At 37.2% G+C, this 17,230-nt stretch overlaps 1 protein-coding gene across 5 annotated transcripts in view; it reads left to right on the top strand.

Annotated features, from left to right (window-relative positions):
- The window catches only part of LOC139138811 (TNF receptor-associated factor 2-like), a 92,568-nt gene extending 77,642 nt beyond the window's left edge, over positions 1–14,926 (top strand). For 2 of the 5 annotated variants that reach the window (XM_070707351.1, XM_070707347.1), the window contains one exon: positions 3,644–4,019. Coding sequence is in view for 4 of the 5 variants with exons in the window: in XM_070707347.1 (XP_070563448.1) it covers positions 3,644–3,868 (225 nt within the window). In the remaining variant the exon portion in view is untranslated. Of the gene's footprint in view, positions 1–3,171; positions 3,209–3,643; positions 4,020–12,578; positions 12,940–14,742 lie in introns of those variants that run through there. The other 3 variants (XM_070707349.1, XM_070707350.1, XM_070707352.1) reach the window with 3 other exon arrangements.
- The last annotated feature ends 2,304 nt before the right edge of the window (positions 14,927–17,230 follow it).

Raw genomic sequence — 17,230 nt, forward strand, 5'->3', positions numbered from 1 at the left:
CACCGGACCATTGTCGCGCTGATTTTCGATGCTTTCCCTCGGAAATCCCAAAAATTCTTCATCACTGTCGCTGTCCAAAAAGTACTTCTTAAAAAAATCACGGTCTTCCGGGTTCACGAGCGACAGAATCTCGCTTCAGTGAGGTCATTGTACGCGCTATTTGCATCCATGTTAATATTTATGAGAGACAAAATGGCTGGCGCAATTCGCGCGAAGGCTGACGTATTTCCTGGAAATTTCCATGCAGACTGACCTTATGACCCCATTTTTACTCCTTATATGGTACTAGAATAGGGTTCAAAGGCTATGGGAATGAAATCTTTGTCAGGTGACTTCAAAATCGCGGGAAATGCGTTTCGAACATAGCGATGGTTACCAAGGGAGACTGTACGGATATATCCGTGCATGGCGCTGAGCGTGAGTTGGGCGTGTACGGTATATCCGTGCATGGCGTTTTAAGGGTTAAACATATTTCACTGTCTCCAGTACATTACATTAAGTATTTTCACTTCATGCACTTTATCCCTTTCACACATGTTCAAATATCTGACCAGAGAACAAACACTAAATAGTCCAGGATGGGAGCTACAGTGTCATTGACGCTATTTTTCTATATAGTATTTAAAGAACATATGTGAAAATTTCATCAGATTTGACCCAGCCAGAGTGGAGTAAAATTCTGTGGAAATTCTGAAATTGGGAGAAAAGAAGGCAGAAAATTGGGTGATTTGCATAGACTAACATTTCTTTATCAAGCAACTTACAGCAGCTTGACAAGCTAAAAGGTGAACCCAACCAATATTTTATTATTGGGTTAACAAATTAATTCAAATTGAAATAATATTTGCAAAAAATTGGATTTTTGAGCAAAAGACACTGTGTTGCAGAGTTTTCTCTCGACTGCGCGATTGCGCAAATTGCACATTTCGAGTCATTGTCTGCCCTGTAAAAGTCACTGACTGCGCGAAAATCGCGCACAGAACACAGCAATTAAAGACGTCCACATATATTGATATATGAGGGTGACCAAAGCAAATAGTACAGCGAACTGTGTGAATCAATGATGGAAGATGGGAAAATTCGAGCGTTAGCATTGTGTAGGCACGTGTATAGCGATGCAACACTATCGTTTGATCGGCGCATGGGGATCGGTGCATATTTTCATGGATTTAAGCCCCATAAATTCGGACCGAATCGTATCCGAGGGAACATGTATGTCAAATCCTGAGTCGGGGAAACTTGTAGGTGACAATTCGACAGAAGATAGACAGCAGCACATCAAAAGCCAGGGTTCGAAATTTATTTTTTGTTTGGTGGTCAAGTTTGACCACCAGATTCAAATTTTGGTGGTCAATTGCAAAATTCTGGTGGTCAAAAATAATTGTCATTGTCAGAGTGTAATTCTTGTGGAGGTCAGGGTCCATAGGGGTGAATAGTGGGCTGACATCTTGTTCTGGAACCATTCCACTATGCTGCTACTCGTGTTACGTTGGTCTATGTTGGATGCCCAGTAAAATCCACTAGAAAATTTTCAGTATTTTCACAACTTGAAATGAGTGCATGAGTGACTGACTGACTGTAAGTTTTGACAGAATTACAAACTGAGTAATCAAGAAATGACAATTACTGCTGATAACATGACAATTATTGCATTTTTTTGGACTTATGAAGTTTTGTCAGAGTTTTGTACAATGAGATGTTATGCAACATTTGCAGACTTAATCACAATAATCATAGCAGTAAACAGTAAAACAAAGAGAGACATTGTCTATCCAAAGGAACGCCTCACTTGGGTAGATTGGAGTGGGGTTGAAGGACTGACATTGAACCAAAGTGGAGGGACTGTGATTGAACAGACAAGATGTGTACTAGATAACTGCTATATCTATCTCTGAGGATAATATATTGTTTCTGGATACTCCTAGCAATAAACTGTGAGAGGAATGTAAGACTTACAGATCTAGATTTGCAGCACTAGTGTGACCTCCGAAAATTTGGTGGTCAACATTGACCACCCACAACAGAATCTGGTGGTCCAAATGAGATAATTGGTGGTCTTTTGACGCATGACCACCGGGTATTTCGAACCCTGAAAGCTGAAAAACGTCATCATGTCGATGTTTATGCATATGTGCTGCATACGACATAGACGACGCAACTGAACTGGGTGACGACCGTAATGATATCTAGGAAGCGCTTCATAAGAAGGCAAAATTAACATCAAAAGTGACTGCCCCCTAAAATGTCAAGTCTGCCCCCTAATTTTGATGAATGGGGCAGAAAGTGCCCCTTTCAATGAGCATGCAGAGAAAACACTGTGTTGGATGCAGCGCCCTCTTAAGAGTTGAATATATAGATGCTCAGTAACCAAAGTAATATTCTCTGCTTCCTCAGAATTCCTGAAAACAGCTTGACGTATCCGAAAACCATTTATTTTTACCAGCGGCAGTGGTCCTGTATACGATAATATGCATATTTGAACAGATATTATAACTTTTGTTGATATTAGAATGAGATTTTGGCACGGATATTTTGTTTACTCTTGCATAAATAAGTACCTTAATTCTCTCCTTGCTAACATGGCTGCATTGAGTAGATAAAACTACTGCCATGGACAGATGGAGCTGGTGACTGAAAACAATAAAGGCAATACAGCTGCAGTGTAATTGGGATCAGTCAGTGTTGTGACACCCTAGAGGGTTTGCACTAAAAATATACAATGCATTGCCAGACAATCAATGAACACAACCAACTGATGGAAGGGGTCACATTTCTATTACATGTATTTATATTTTTATAAGAGTATTTTAGGCTTATTGAAAAATTCAGCCCTAAGGCCAAAGTAATTAAATTCTTTGTTTTGCATCCCAACCCTCTTAGGTTTTTAAGGTTTTCATAAAAAACACACACAGTGTATTTGAATGGGAAATTTTAGGACATGGCCGCTTACCTTTTCTGAACTAAAATTTTGTTACAATTTTTTATATTTGCTGCAATCAAATTACATTGTGTTAATTTTCTTGTGTGTGTTTTTCAGCCGCTTAGAAGCGTACCTTTTCCCATTTAGAGTGGACGCAAAACAAAGAATTTACTTACTTTGGCCTAATTCTTCTGATTTTTTTTTTTTTATCAATTTTTGTCTGCTTTTGATAATGATCATCATAATTGCAGATAAGAGGGTCATTGAATGTTAAAGGAAATTCCACCAGTAAGTTTCGTATTTCATAATATCTATGTGACAGTTTTATGAGATGATAAAACAAAGTTTGATTCTTGAGAATATGAACATTTGGTAGAATTCCAATTTTATTTGTTTGACTAACTGAAGGATACACAGTGATGGTATATTTGTTGTTGGCTTCCAAGTTTCATTGGTTTCGTGCAACACTTGTGTATAATATCCTGTGGCATGTCAGAGAACTATTTGAATTGAAGCACCATGGTTATACTTCAATATATACAAAGTATACTCCAATTTGTTGATCTCCGCAAACATGTACTCTTCAATAGGCGACGAAAATAAGTAGTGGGAATCAGACTGTCATACAATGATGTACTCATGTTAGCCACGTACAGGCCTCGCAAAAATCAGGTACACATTCTGAACTTAATTTTGATTTTCTGTATTTTTCTCATGATCTAGGTAACTTTCATGCTGTTGGACCAGAACAACCGTGAGCATATTATTGACGCCTTCCGCCCTGATCCAACTTCCAGTTCATTCAAACGGCCGACCTCTGACATGAATATTGCTTCTGGATGTCCTCTGTTTATGCCAATATCTCAAGTTGACAGCACTCATCATGCCTACGTCAAAGATGATGTCATGTTCATGAAGGTCATTGTTGACACCTCAGATCTTGCATAATACATGGTTTGTATTAAGGATGAACTTTTTGTTTGTTATGCTTTGCAGTTTTACCGTTCATCAGTGCTGCAGTGTTCAGTGGCATACTTGTAAGTTCCACATAGGCTTGATCTGAAAATTGCCATAAAAATAAAGCCTAATATCAATGAAACTCTTGGTTTGCTTCGTGTGTCTTTGATTGTCAAGTACATTGTCTGTTTAAGTTAACAGAGCTGTAACAAATACGGTAGCAGAAAATGATTTCAGACAATGAAATCAGAAGAAATATTCAACGTCAAACAACAGAAGTTATCATGAGAGATCATGAGAAATACAAATAGATAATACACACCGGTATAATGATGCTAACATTTGCATAGGAAAAAATCAGCCAAAGGTTTTGTCAAAATTGCTTTTCTATAACAACTCGTTGTCACAATTCTGGAACTGAGTAGGGAATTGAAGTGGTCAGCCAGTCATCCTGCAAAAGTATGTTTTAACTACTTTAGAATTACCAATAATACTATGTTGTACCAGTATGTCAAAGGTAAAGTGAGCACATATATACCAGAATTACCAATAATACTATGTTGCACCAGTATGTCAAAGGTAAAGTGAGCACATATATACCAGAATGATCTTTCTTCTGTACACAGAACAACTCGGTCCATATTTCAAAATTCTGGCAACATAGTTCTGATAATCATAATTTTCTGATTTCTCACTGTGAATAATGAGAAGATCAACCCCTTTTCCGTGGAGGAGATAGCAATTTTGTAATTTTGTCGACATAGATTTCTGACAGCCATACACAATATTTTCAAGGAAACTAAGGGAATAAGTTGCATCTGTGTTGGCAAAAGAAAGGGTATTGATTTTTTTTAATGTTCCTAACAAAGGAAATTTGCATGTCTGACAGGTGGTATGATGAGACCATCTTAGTTGCTGATAACTTTATCTTGACAAGTGTGCAATTTTTAGCACCTCCAAATATCGACTTCTCATTCAATTTACTCTTGAATTTTAAACATAATAAATAATTTTGGAACATAGTTTTAACAAATAATCCTGAACTTAAATTGTTAGTTTAAAATTGTTAAGAAACAGATAAAATTGACAAAGCCTTTAGCAAAAAATGTCTGAGTGTACAAATCAAGGGGAATTGTGGATAGCCTCACTTACTGTGTGTAGGCGCCGCGGCGTCGGATAGGTGTCGACAGAAAAGTTATGGAAGTTCCCAAAAATCGGCGTGACATGGCAAGACTTTACTCAAATTGCCTTGTCCGGCACACAAATGTTCATATTTCAGCAAAAAAAACCTCGCCTGACAAGTTTGTTTTCACTAAGGTCCCGAATTTTTCGCTGTTTGCGAAGGCCGTCAGAGTCCGCCACATGGTACTGCATGCACGCCGCTTTGTTTTCGCATGGATGTAAACATTTATTGTTTACACGACCTGGGCATGCGTACTGCGGTTGTATCGCGACGATTACGACCTCACTATTAGCTGGGAGGCAGCGGCTGCGAACGGCCGGCCGGGTATGGGCACGTACATCCCTTGCTCACTGCTGAGTTAACTCGTCTGCGCGAACGGAGCTCGGAGTTTTCTAGTCCTTCTGCAGAAAACATACCAATTCCGGTCCCACATACTGTCTTCAAGAGAAGCAGGAGGTAAGTTACGAACCGAAAGCGTGCCGTTTTTGTTATTCAGTCGTGTAAAAAAGTATTCAGAGATTTTTTCCCAGCTGGATTGTGCTTGCGATCGCGACATGCCATGTCTGTGTAGGAGAGCCATGACGAGATGAACAGAAGCAACCGTCAATTTGACGCTCAGTAATCAGTAATACGAATACACCACCCGACGAATGTACCGTTCATTGTACTGCAGAAATTAATGTTATTGGAGAGAGGAGGCATCGATTCGGTACCGGGGACGGAATTACCTGTAAGAGTCTGAGGGGTGGGGCACGTTCTCATGTAGATCACGCCGTGTTTTGGTGGGGGAAATTGAACGAACGGCTTGGTTTTGACATGGATACATCCATGGTTTTGGTGGGGATTTTTTGTGTCTTGCCCCAAGAAGTAGGGTGTTCGACCTTAGTCCTATTTTACAAGAATTATTTTCATAACTACAACGTTTACAGGCGTTTAGAATTATTTTAACGGGATGAATTTTGAAAAACTGCTTTGGACTGCTCATGACAAATTAAACATCATCGACGGCCGTTTACTGAGAGATTTCAACCCTAATTATACATAGGATGTGGTAGAACGATGTAAACGACCTTCTTGCTGACAGTGACAGAGTTTATAGCATAGGCACTGACCCTCAAAATTTGAAACTGTGGTCAATATTGATCACTGTCAAAATATGAATTTCAGACCCGTGTGTATGTGTGTGCATGATGTGTGTTTGTGTAACGTGTGTGAGAGCACGGTCCTTTTGTGGAGGGACCGGGTACAGAACCAAGTACATGTAGTAGCTCCATAATAGAACACGTACTGCACCGTATAGTGCCTACGGTTGCCACGGTGATCAGTTAACGTGGACGTGGTACGTCCCATGGTCATACTAGTCCTGTTTCATAAGTCAGGTCCATGACATATGTACCAACATCAGTGATTGGTTCATCTGGTAATTTAAGGTCCATTTGCGTTACGCTGATTGGTGGGACCTCATGCGTTAGGTCTCATTACTATGTATTATTCACTTTACAGCTCCCTGATTGGTCAATGTGTAGGTCCGGTCCTCAGTGTTCACTGCCTCATTATGCAATGTCCCACGTGCTTCCCGGCTACCGCTGAAGTAATACGTTATTCGTGATTTTCGCGGATCGGCCGAAAGTTACAACGAAAAATGCCCGACAAACCTTCATGCGTTAAATTTCCATGTTTTACTTATCCCTGTCACTGTATGCATTACAGGCATGTTGCTCGTTGTTTTCCAATTGTTGTTTTACAAAGTTCACGTTTTTCATTTTCATTTTGATTTGACGGGGGCATATTGGCCGTATCGACAACAGTGAGGCCTGTGAATGACAAGAGGAAACAATAGAGCTTCAAGGGAAACACATTGGGTTCATTATATAATTCAGTAAGCCGTTTACCATGTTCCAAAGATCGAAAATTGTGACCATGTGAGAATAGTTGTTCGCAGTCAACTGAATACAGCTTGTGCCAGCCGTCATAGATTCTTGTGGGTCAGTCGTACTGGTCGTAACCTACATATACCGATCTTTGGACAGACATGTATGAATTATCTTTCTCGCAAACTCTTGGAGAAATGCAAAATTGACTTGATCAACCATTTCAACCAACAACCGCAGGGAAAAGGACAAAATTTATCCTGGCAATATTTAATTCATGTATAGTTCACAGTATCACATAAAATGCCATGAATAGTGAAGAAACTCTCGAACAAGGTCAAATCTAACTAGATGTTTTGACAAATACTCGGCATGAGTACTTTTCTTCATATACTGGGATCGAGCCGCGACCAAGTGCAGGCATCATCCAAAAGTACATGAGATTGCATAATGGAGGCAGTGAACACTGGAGGACCGGAGCTACACATTAACCAATCGGGAAGTTGTAAATTGAATAATACATAATAATGAGACCTAACACATGAGGTCCCTCCAATGACTGCTCCGAAAGTGGACCTTAGATAAGCGGATTAACCAATCAGAGCATGCAGTACATGTGTGTAGGACGTGTAATGTAGGTCATTTTGAAACAGGACTACTAGAACACAGAGAAACTTCCATTGCTTTCCAGTTTAAAAACCTGTCTTTGATTTTTAGTCCCCGCGGACGAAGTCCGGCGGGGACTTATAGATTGGGTCCCGTCCGTGTGTCCGTCCGTCCGTCCGTCCGTCCGTCCGTCCGTCATCAACAGTTTCTCAGACACTGCCAAACCAATTTTGTTCAAACTTGGCACAAAGGCATAGCACTATGACCTACAGATGCACATCGATTTATTTTGCAATACGATCCAATATGGCCGCCAGGCGGCCATTTTATTACAATTTTTTCATGTACGGAGCCATAACTCAGACATGTTTCAACCGATTTTATTCAAAGTTGGTACAAGGACATTGACCAATGTCATAGATATGCATGTCAATTTGTTTTGTGATATGATCCAATATGGCCGCAAGGCGGCATTTTATTACGATTTTTTCATGTACAGAGCCATAACTCAGGCATGTTTCAACCGATTTTATTCAAAGTTGTACAAGGACAATGACCAATGTCATACATATGCACATTGATTTGTTTTGTGATACAATCCAATATGGCCGCCAGGCGGCCATTTTGTTTCAATTTTTTCATGTACAGTGCCATAACTCAGGCATGTTTCAACCGATTTATTCAAACTTTGTACAAGGACATTGACCAATGTCATATATATGCATGTCAATTTGTTTTGTGATACGATCCAATATGGCCACCAGGCGGCCATTTTATTACGATTTTTTCATGTACAGCGCCATAACTCAGACATGTTTCAACAGATTTTATTCAAAGTTGGTACAAGGACATTGACCAATGTCATATATATGCGTGTGGATTTGTTTTGTGATATGATCCAATATGGCCGCCAGGCGGCCATTTTGTTATGATTTTTTCGTGTACAAAGCCATAATTCAGGCATATCTCAACTGATTTTATTCAAAGTTGGTACAAGGACATTGACCTATGTTATACTTATGCACATTGAATTGTTTTGTGATACGATCCAATATGGCCGCCTTGTGGCCATTTTTTTTACGACTTTCCATGTCCTGAACAATAACTCAGACATGTATCAAGCAAATTTATTCAAAGTTGGTACAAGGACATTGACTTATAGTATACATAAGTACATTGATTTGTTTCTCGATATGGTCTGATATGGCCACATGGTAGCAATTTTGTTATGGTTTTTTTCATGTCGAGAGCCATAACTCTAGCAAGTCTCAACTGATTTTATTAGTTTGTACCTGGACATTGACTTATGTAATACATATACGTGTTGATTTTTTAAACAGTAAGATCAAATATCGCTGCGTGGCGGCAAATTTGTTACGATTTTCTCATGTACTGAGCCATAACTCAGACATACCGGTATTTCCACCAGTATCATTCAAAGTTGGTACAAGGACATTGACCTATTTCATACATGCTCGTCAGTTGTTTCACATCATGTAGCAGTATCATGTCAATTATTGAAGTTTCATAATTAGGTTGATATGTCAGAAATACTGCATCAAATTTCATGAAACTTTGTACAGATGTTAAGCTCACATTGCTTTAACAGTGAAAAAGACATTTATCATGTCATTTTAATTAATTTGTAATTGCATATGTAATGAACTTTCCTAATTAGATGATATATCCACAAATACAACGTCAAATTTGATGAAACTTGATACAGATGTTGATCTCATAGTGTTGTAAATACTACATTAAACTTTATGAAATATGGTACCGGTTATCTATTAGTGTTAGGATAGAATGAAAAAATGTTTTGCAACATCCTGTCAACTAATTCCCAGTTGACTCATTTAATGACCTTTTGGATAGTGGCCTACATTGGTTTTATGTTTTTCATCACCATGGAACTCATTCTTGGCCATTGAGTGCCATCTGTATCAAAGTATTTTTATCACAGAACCTGTAATCAAAGTACCCATTAGCAAGCGGGGACTAGGTCATCAACGATGACTTGTTTTTTCTGTGTAGACAATCTGTGCTTTCAAATATAAATCATATTATTAGACTTACACCTTTTGTATCATTCAATTACATAGTTATGGCCTAAGATTCAGTCACATGGCATACTTCAAAGTTACTTCATACATTTTTTGTCTCCATGCACACACCCGTGTGTGTACTGCAATCTAGAACACATGGGAAAATTGTCAATACATAAACTTAGGTCACGGCCAGGACACCTCAGAGCAGATCCAAGCATGCATAGGGCATGGCATGGTGGACTGTGACCTATTAAGGCCTGTGCTGGCGTCAGATTTCCTCACAGGGAAATCTACTCACTAGATTACAATTTCAATGGAAAACAAAAGGCTATGACACTCCATAATTCTCTTATAGACTAAAACAAACTTGATCCCGGGGATCAAGTCCCTACCATTTTATCCAATACATTGCTCAACAGTGACTTGCCCCAGTTTTAACTCAGTGCATGGAGGTAGGAAGAGACTTTAACCTCCATGCTCAGTGGCAGCCTATTATGAATGGTTTTGTTGGAATTTTAAGGTGTCCAATGCCATAATGTAAAATTTAAAGCCAGGGACTTGACATACATGTTCATTGTGTATGTGTGTGTGACCCCGGGTGACCACATGTAAATATTTGTGTGTTGTGGTCAAAGATAATATATACTGCCACTACTTGTGAATGCTGTAAATTTTTTATGTGACTGTCATCTTTCAGTCTTCCTTCGTATTGACCCAGCATCATTGGGAGTAATCGCTGCTCATAGCATCATATTTAGTCCAGGATAAAACACATGAGCCATATCCTCATGTATTAAAGTGGACTTTTCGACTTGTGCACCATGCAGTATCTTTAGGAGATTGAATGACAGAATGAGAGCATAGACAGAGCAGGGGAAAATTAAAAATCAAACAGTACTGGGCTGAGGGCTTTGAAATTTGGTTGTTGTATTATAGTCCTATTTCAAGTCAAATGTCATTTTGTGCAAACAATTTGATAAGATGACGTATACGCAAATTAGAAAAATAAATAGAGTGTTAAAATATTTGACACTCAAAAAATTCCACTTATATATGTACCACTTCAACAGTAGGTAGCTAAAAAGATGCATATTTGTACTAATCAAAGTTGGATAATGAATATGAATTTGAAACTTGGTTAAGTAATATTCCTGTTTTGATCCAAATTTGAAATATTTAAATCAAATTTCTATGATGAGTAACATGCAAGTAAGCAAAATTAATTATACAAAGAGTGAGAGGGGTCAAAGTTATACACTTAGACAGTACACACTCTTTAACTTTGCTAAAAACATGATCTTCAAGTTGTTTAACAAAGTTGATGGAATGACCTATGTGAAACAGATAGGCAAACAGTATACCCTCATAAACTAATAATTATTATTGCTTTAGCAGTAATGGCCTACTACTATTACTTTCAGAATGTGCTAAATATAGCTTCTATTGTGGTAAAAAGTGATAATTTCTGTAATTTCTCCTTGATGTTTGTGGTGTTTTCAAACATTGTTCAAAAGGAAGCACATTTGCAGAAAAGACATTACCAGCAAAACTCACCAAAGTAGATTTTTAGCTCCACTGTCTGCAACACAGAGCTTATCAAATAAGCTGATTGTTGTCCATGAGTTTGTCAACTGTTGTCTGTCTATCATCCATCAACAAGACTTCTTTGATTCATTAGAGTGACCTTAGGTTTGTAAAAATTGTGATGAAATTGGTATGTTTGTATTTCAGAGCAATTTTTCCTGAGTTGTGTAAAAAATCTTCTCTGAAACCACTTGTATGATTGCTTTGGAAAACGAAAGCCTAGGGTGACTTTAGTTAAATTTGTTCAGATTGTGGTGACATTTACATTTTTGGACTAATTTCTCCAGTTTTTGGTAAAAAAAATTATTTTCTAAAAGTATTTGTCAGATTGTTTTGAAACTTTATATAGTGGTACCTTCAGATGACCTCATTTTCTTCAAATAGTTATGAAATTTGCGATATTCTTTTAGGGGCAATTTTTGCAATATTTGGTCAAAATAGTCTTCTTCAGATTGCTTTGGAATTTTGTTAGCAGGTCCTCAGGGTTAATCTATGGCAAATTGGTCCAGATTGTGATAAATCTACAATACTGTATTTTCAGTGCAATTTTTGCCATTTTTTGCCAAAAAGTCCTCTCTCTCTGCATCTGAATGCCTTGAAGTTTTGTATGCAGGTCCCCGGGCTGATCTTAAGTCATGTTTGTTCAGATTGTTACAAAGCTGCTGTATTGTGTCTTAAGGACATTTTTTTGTTTTTCTTGCCTGCACGTATGGAAAGCACACTATGGGGGCCAATGTCGGCACTCTGTCAGTCACAGTGTATGTGTCAGTCTGTCTGTCATGACCAGCTTTGGTATTAGAAATGTTTTGGTGATTATCTAGAACTGAGTGGAATCTCATGTATGCCTCAGGTTTACGGTCTAGTAGGCATGTCAGCTTTGTGTTCTGTGCAAAGATGATGACATTTGCCCATAGCTTTATTATTTTTTGTGAAAAAGTCAAGATATACCAATTTTAGTAATTTCCATATTTGTTTTTGAGGTGCCTTAGGACTTGTTCGGTTTCAGGAAAAATCTTTTTCAATTACATCATATTTGTTTTTCATCACAGCATATGACATGGGGGCCATTAAAAGTCTTACCTTCATTTGTTAACGATCTTTCTTCTGAGAATGCACTTGTCGTATTGCTTTGAAATTTGGTATGCAGGTCTCCAGGTGTGATCTTATGGAGGTTTGTTCAAATTGTGATTCAGTCTGCATTAGTGCATTTTTGGTCAAAAATCTCAGAATCTGCTTTTCCTATTGCTTTGAATTTAGAATGAAGGTCCCAAGGGTTGATCTAATCAGATTTATTCAAATGGGGTAAAATCTGCATTTTTATATTTTTTGAGCGTTTGCCATTTTTGGTAAAAAGTTTTTCAAAGATTTTCTTCCCGGAATGTTATGTGAATTTTTTGTCTTCTTTACAGAACTACCGAGATGACAATTCTCATTTGTCATTATGTCAAATATCACAGTGGAGCTCTGTTGGCTGCCAGGTTGCTTGTACAAGGTTCACACTCTGTTCACAGGAGTATATATACAAGCAAATGTCATCTGTATTTACATGTATCTTAAGGTGAAGTACTACGAATTACGTCAAAATTAAGTTGTGGTGTCATTTTCTTGAAACTTTGCACAAATATTCTTTGAAGTTGTGCAAGTGCAAAAATGAAATAAAAAATGGGGGTCACCACGCTCGTTTCCATGGAAACGGACGTTAAAATGGCGTCGTTAGAAATAAATAAAAATGATATAATTCACTTAAACTAAAGAAAGCTATTATAAACGCTTAGCAAATGAGTTAATTTTAATAAATACCAAGGATTAAGATCAATATCTATCGAATGTATAGTTTTCATGATGTTTGTAAAGAAATTTTAACATAAGTATCGATTACAAAATGACGATATCGAAATTATATCACTACATAATTTTCGAACTTTCTTCCTGTCGCTTTGAATGGTGTCATTTGACCAAACTTGGCGAATAAAATCCTGACATAATACCATTTAGTTTACACTTTTAATAAAAGGGTGTCACCACGCTACTTTTTACAATATCTCCAGGTGAATGGGTAATATGCGCCAAGTAAATGGGAGAGAAATGTTAATTTTGCGCTCATATTGAATAAAATCCAGCTTCCTAGGGGGGTCAAAATATGACAAGGTTAAAGGTCACATGTATTTCTAAGAGACTGGGTCAAAAATTAGGTAAAAGCGCAATTTCAACAATGACAGGTGATGTTAAATACATGGCGCTGCAAAATAACTCATTTGCGGCAGGCTGGAGTTAATCTGCGCAGAACGTTCTAAAGCGTGTGCGCGTCCGAATTCGTCGCCCTTTACCTTAAAACACAATACATTATTGCATTGAATCCCCATCACTACGTGTAAACAGGTCTGTGAAGTTCTCCTTGTTCCATATGCAACCTAAGTTAGACCTGACCACACACAATGCTACCAATGACACACCAACCCAAGTATCAATAGGTGAAATGGCCCAGATGACAATGCACAGATAGAAAACTTTCAATCAGTGCAATACTGGATACACTTCAGCCTTGTGAAATGTCATTCATGAAATGTCATTCATGCTCAGCGTACAGAAATTTGCGAGAAATGGACACTTTCTCGCTTTTTTGCAAGAAATAAGCAAGAATACATATTTTCTTGAAATCATTCGTGACAATTTAATTTTCTCGCAATCAGTGGTGAAAACTGTGTTTCCTCTCTCTGCATCTGTGAGAAACTGAATTCTTCTATGTAATTGTTGGTTGATTGTGAGAACTCAATTTCTCGCAGATGCAGAGTGAGAAAGCACAGTTTCTCGCAGTTTGATTGTGAGAAAGCATGTATTCTCGCTTACTTCTCGCAATAAAGCGAGAAAGTGTCAATTTCTCGCAAATTTCTATGCTAGTGATGTAAGGTATACAAAAATTACTGCACAAGGACATTTCACTGGACAATGATTTGCACCAATCACAGACAAGAAGTGTGACAATCTACACAGAGATCAGCAGTGGTTGATTCATTGGGACTGTCATCAGTGATATTTGTCATTTCGAAACTTTATTGCTCCTTTTTTATATAGTGCATTTTTGTGGTGCAGTTTTTATCTCTCCATTCATATTGTGTTCATATTTTTTCCTTTGTCATCGTGAATTGCCTCCAAACAGTTTCTGCCTGATGTTAGACACAATACAAATAACATAATTTGTCCCATGGTTCAAGAAGGCGAAAGGGGAACTTACATTGAATGATATTATCAAGAATAATTTTGAATTTACATGTATAATTTATTGACTGTTTCATGGTTACCACGCATATACAGGTATTGGCAAGGTAATGCATTTTGATGCAAAATCTTAAATGCATGTTAGCAAAGAATCAATTTTGAACCGTAAATGGTTTTGAAAAGTACAATTATTTTAAGAACTATGAGTGCTATGAACCTTTTATGCAAATGATTAGAGACTGAACCAGTTTTGTGTAATTTTGAATTGAAAGATGATTGAAGTACAGTATTTTGTTGGTGAGCAGTTTTTAGATTCAGTTAAATGGCCTGACTATCCTAATTTTTTTTTCCCATTAGGGAAATTCTTATCATCGCAATGCCTGGATATCCGAAGGAGATATTCTGTGAACCCAAACCATCAGAGCTTTACGTGTGTCTACACTGTGCTCAAGTGGTAAAAGATCCAAAACAAACTGCCTGTGGACAAGAATTTGTTTGTCATGCTCTTTGGATGAAAGGTAAAGGTAATGTAGGAATTGAGAAGTTGAAAATTAGATTTTACTGTACATGTACATGTACCTGACCAATGGTTTGTTGCTGACAAAAGTTTATGGCAAATTAGTCTTATTTTCAACCATGTGAATTATACATGTACCTGCCTCAAGTAGAATAATATGTCATTGCAGTGCAAGTCAAATTCTTTGAAGTGTCAGTGTTTATCACAGGCAGATTTTTTACTTCAGTACACACGGCATTGAAGGGTAGATGTACGGTATGCTGAATGCCCCTGAACTTTACTGTGAACTTTGTTTCAGTGTTTAAACATTTAACCCTATCCTGTCAAGTTATTGTTTTACCATCAGGTCAAGTTCATGAAACCATTGGGGAAGTGATAGACAGGATAATTAAGCTTTGGACAAGTAAAAAATGTCTGTCAGGAAACCAATTTTCAGTCTGCACCTATATGATTTAACATGACCATTGTGATTTGGAGAACATTACACATTGCCAATGATGTATTGGCCTCGGTGTGGCGTTGTACAAGTCTTGAAGAAGAATTATTGGAGCACATGGATGGGACAGTTAATTATAACAGTTTATTTTAGTGGTAAAAGTTAAAGCTTGCATGTAAAACATGTACTTTGTTTACTCAAAACAATTTTAATGCCTTGTTTCCTAGGACTCCTCATCGATTTTCGACCATTTTTTCTTTACATCCAGATTGCATGAGGGACTTATGAGTGCAGCCTTTGCATTGCAAGTGATGGGGTAGTGCATTTACTTTCATCACACAAGATGAGGTATGTTAATATCAATATCTGGCTTGATATACTGTATCTAGATGATGTTGATGTATATTCTGGAAGAAAGATTGTATTTTTGTTGATTACCAGCATTATTCTTTTTTATGTTAATTTCATCTGAAACAACTTTGCAAGTAAGCTGAGTATTTCAATTCCGAGAGATGACTAGTAAAGCCGATCATGGAAAATAGTGATTTGTAAATATGTAGGGCCTATTTTCTCGTGTTTATTCACAATTTTTAAATCTCTGTTTAAGGTAGAATGTGCCTGAGGGACAGATATTTGAATTCTCAACATTTACAATTCTGTGTTGGTCTACCACTTGTAGAGGCTTATTGTGAATTTCTTGGAGTAACTTAAATTTTTACTTAGTGTTTACCAGTTTAGTTTTGTGAAATCAAGAAATTAATTTTCCCAATAGAGATGACACGGGGATAGTGGCTTTTTTGAATTAAAAATATCACTCCTGGTAAATATTGGGCAATTTCTTCTCAAATGCCAAATTTGGACAGTGACCCCTGGTTTTTCTGCTTGATTCTGAAAATGAATGGTTGAAAGCTTGATTGCGGAAAATTTGAGAAAAAGTGTTAAGTCTTGATTTGAGGTGCCACTACCTCAAGCTGTCTGATCTGATCTCAGAATTTCCCTCTGCGTTCTAGTAATCTTTTCTCCCCATCCTTAAGCCTTTGCACCCTGACCCCCTGGTACCCTATGACATCATGCGGACATTTCTGTCTGAGCCGGGTTCAAAGGTTAAAGGTGAACTCTACATAAACTCAAACTATTTTGGTAATTCTCTCAATTTTGCCTGTCAAAATATATTTTCTTGAATTGATTGCATGATATGTTTCAAATTTGATTAATTTGTTTCCAGTGAGGATGTCATTGTTATTTATTCAAATGATAATGATTGAATTTGCACATTCTATGTAATTGTAATAGTAATATGTAAATATTTAGTTTTCTATACGTACATGTATGTCTAAATTCAATGCAACCGTGGTTTAATTCATTGCCATATCTGTTATGATTGTTAGGTGTTATGCTTTCAGTTTTTGATAATATGTTAAGATTATAATGAAACTTGGTTTTCTGAAAAATTACATGAGTGAATTTGATTCATTTATTATCATTATCACAATTATATCACATTAACGCTACGTTTATGAAATCTCATGTGACCGTTATTCATGTAGCTTTAATCACAGAAACAATCTTAGTACATGTACAAATTTTAAGTGATTGATATTCCAGCAACGTTTAGAGACCGATCTCTCATTTTACTAGAAAAAAATCAATTTTAAAAGTTGAAGGAATCATTTGTTATACTGTAGTGCAATTGGTAATGTACAAAGTAGTGTAAAAAGCTATCAATTTACATGAAGATTCTAACACATGCCATACAGTAGTATACATGTACATGTACATATCGATCTCTCATATTACCAGCAAAATCATTTTAAAAGTTTAGGGAGTATTTTTTGAGATTGTAGTGCATGTGGTAATGTACAAAGAGTATAATAAGATAAAAATTTACATGA

This window comes from Ptychodera flava, chromosome 8 (assembly GCF_041260155.1).
Source record: "Ptychodera flava strain L36383 chromosome 8, AS_Pfla_20210202, whole genome shotgun sequence".
NCBI classification, from domain to species: Eukaryota; Metazoa; Hemichordata; class Enteropneusta; family Ptychoderidae; genus Ptychodera; species Ptychodera flava.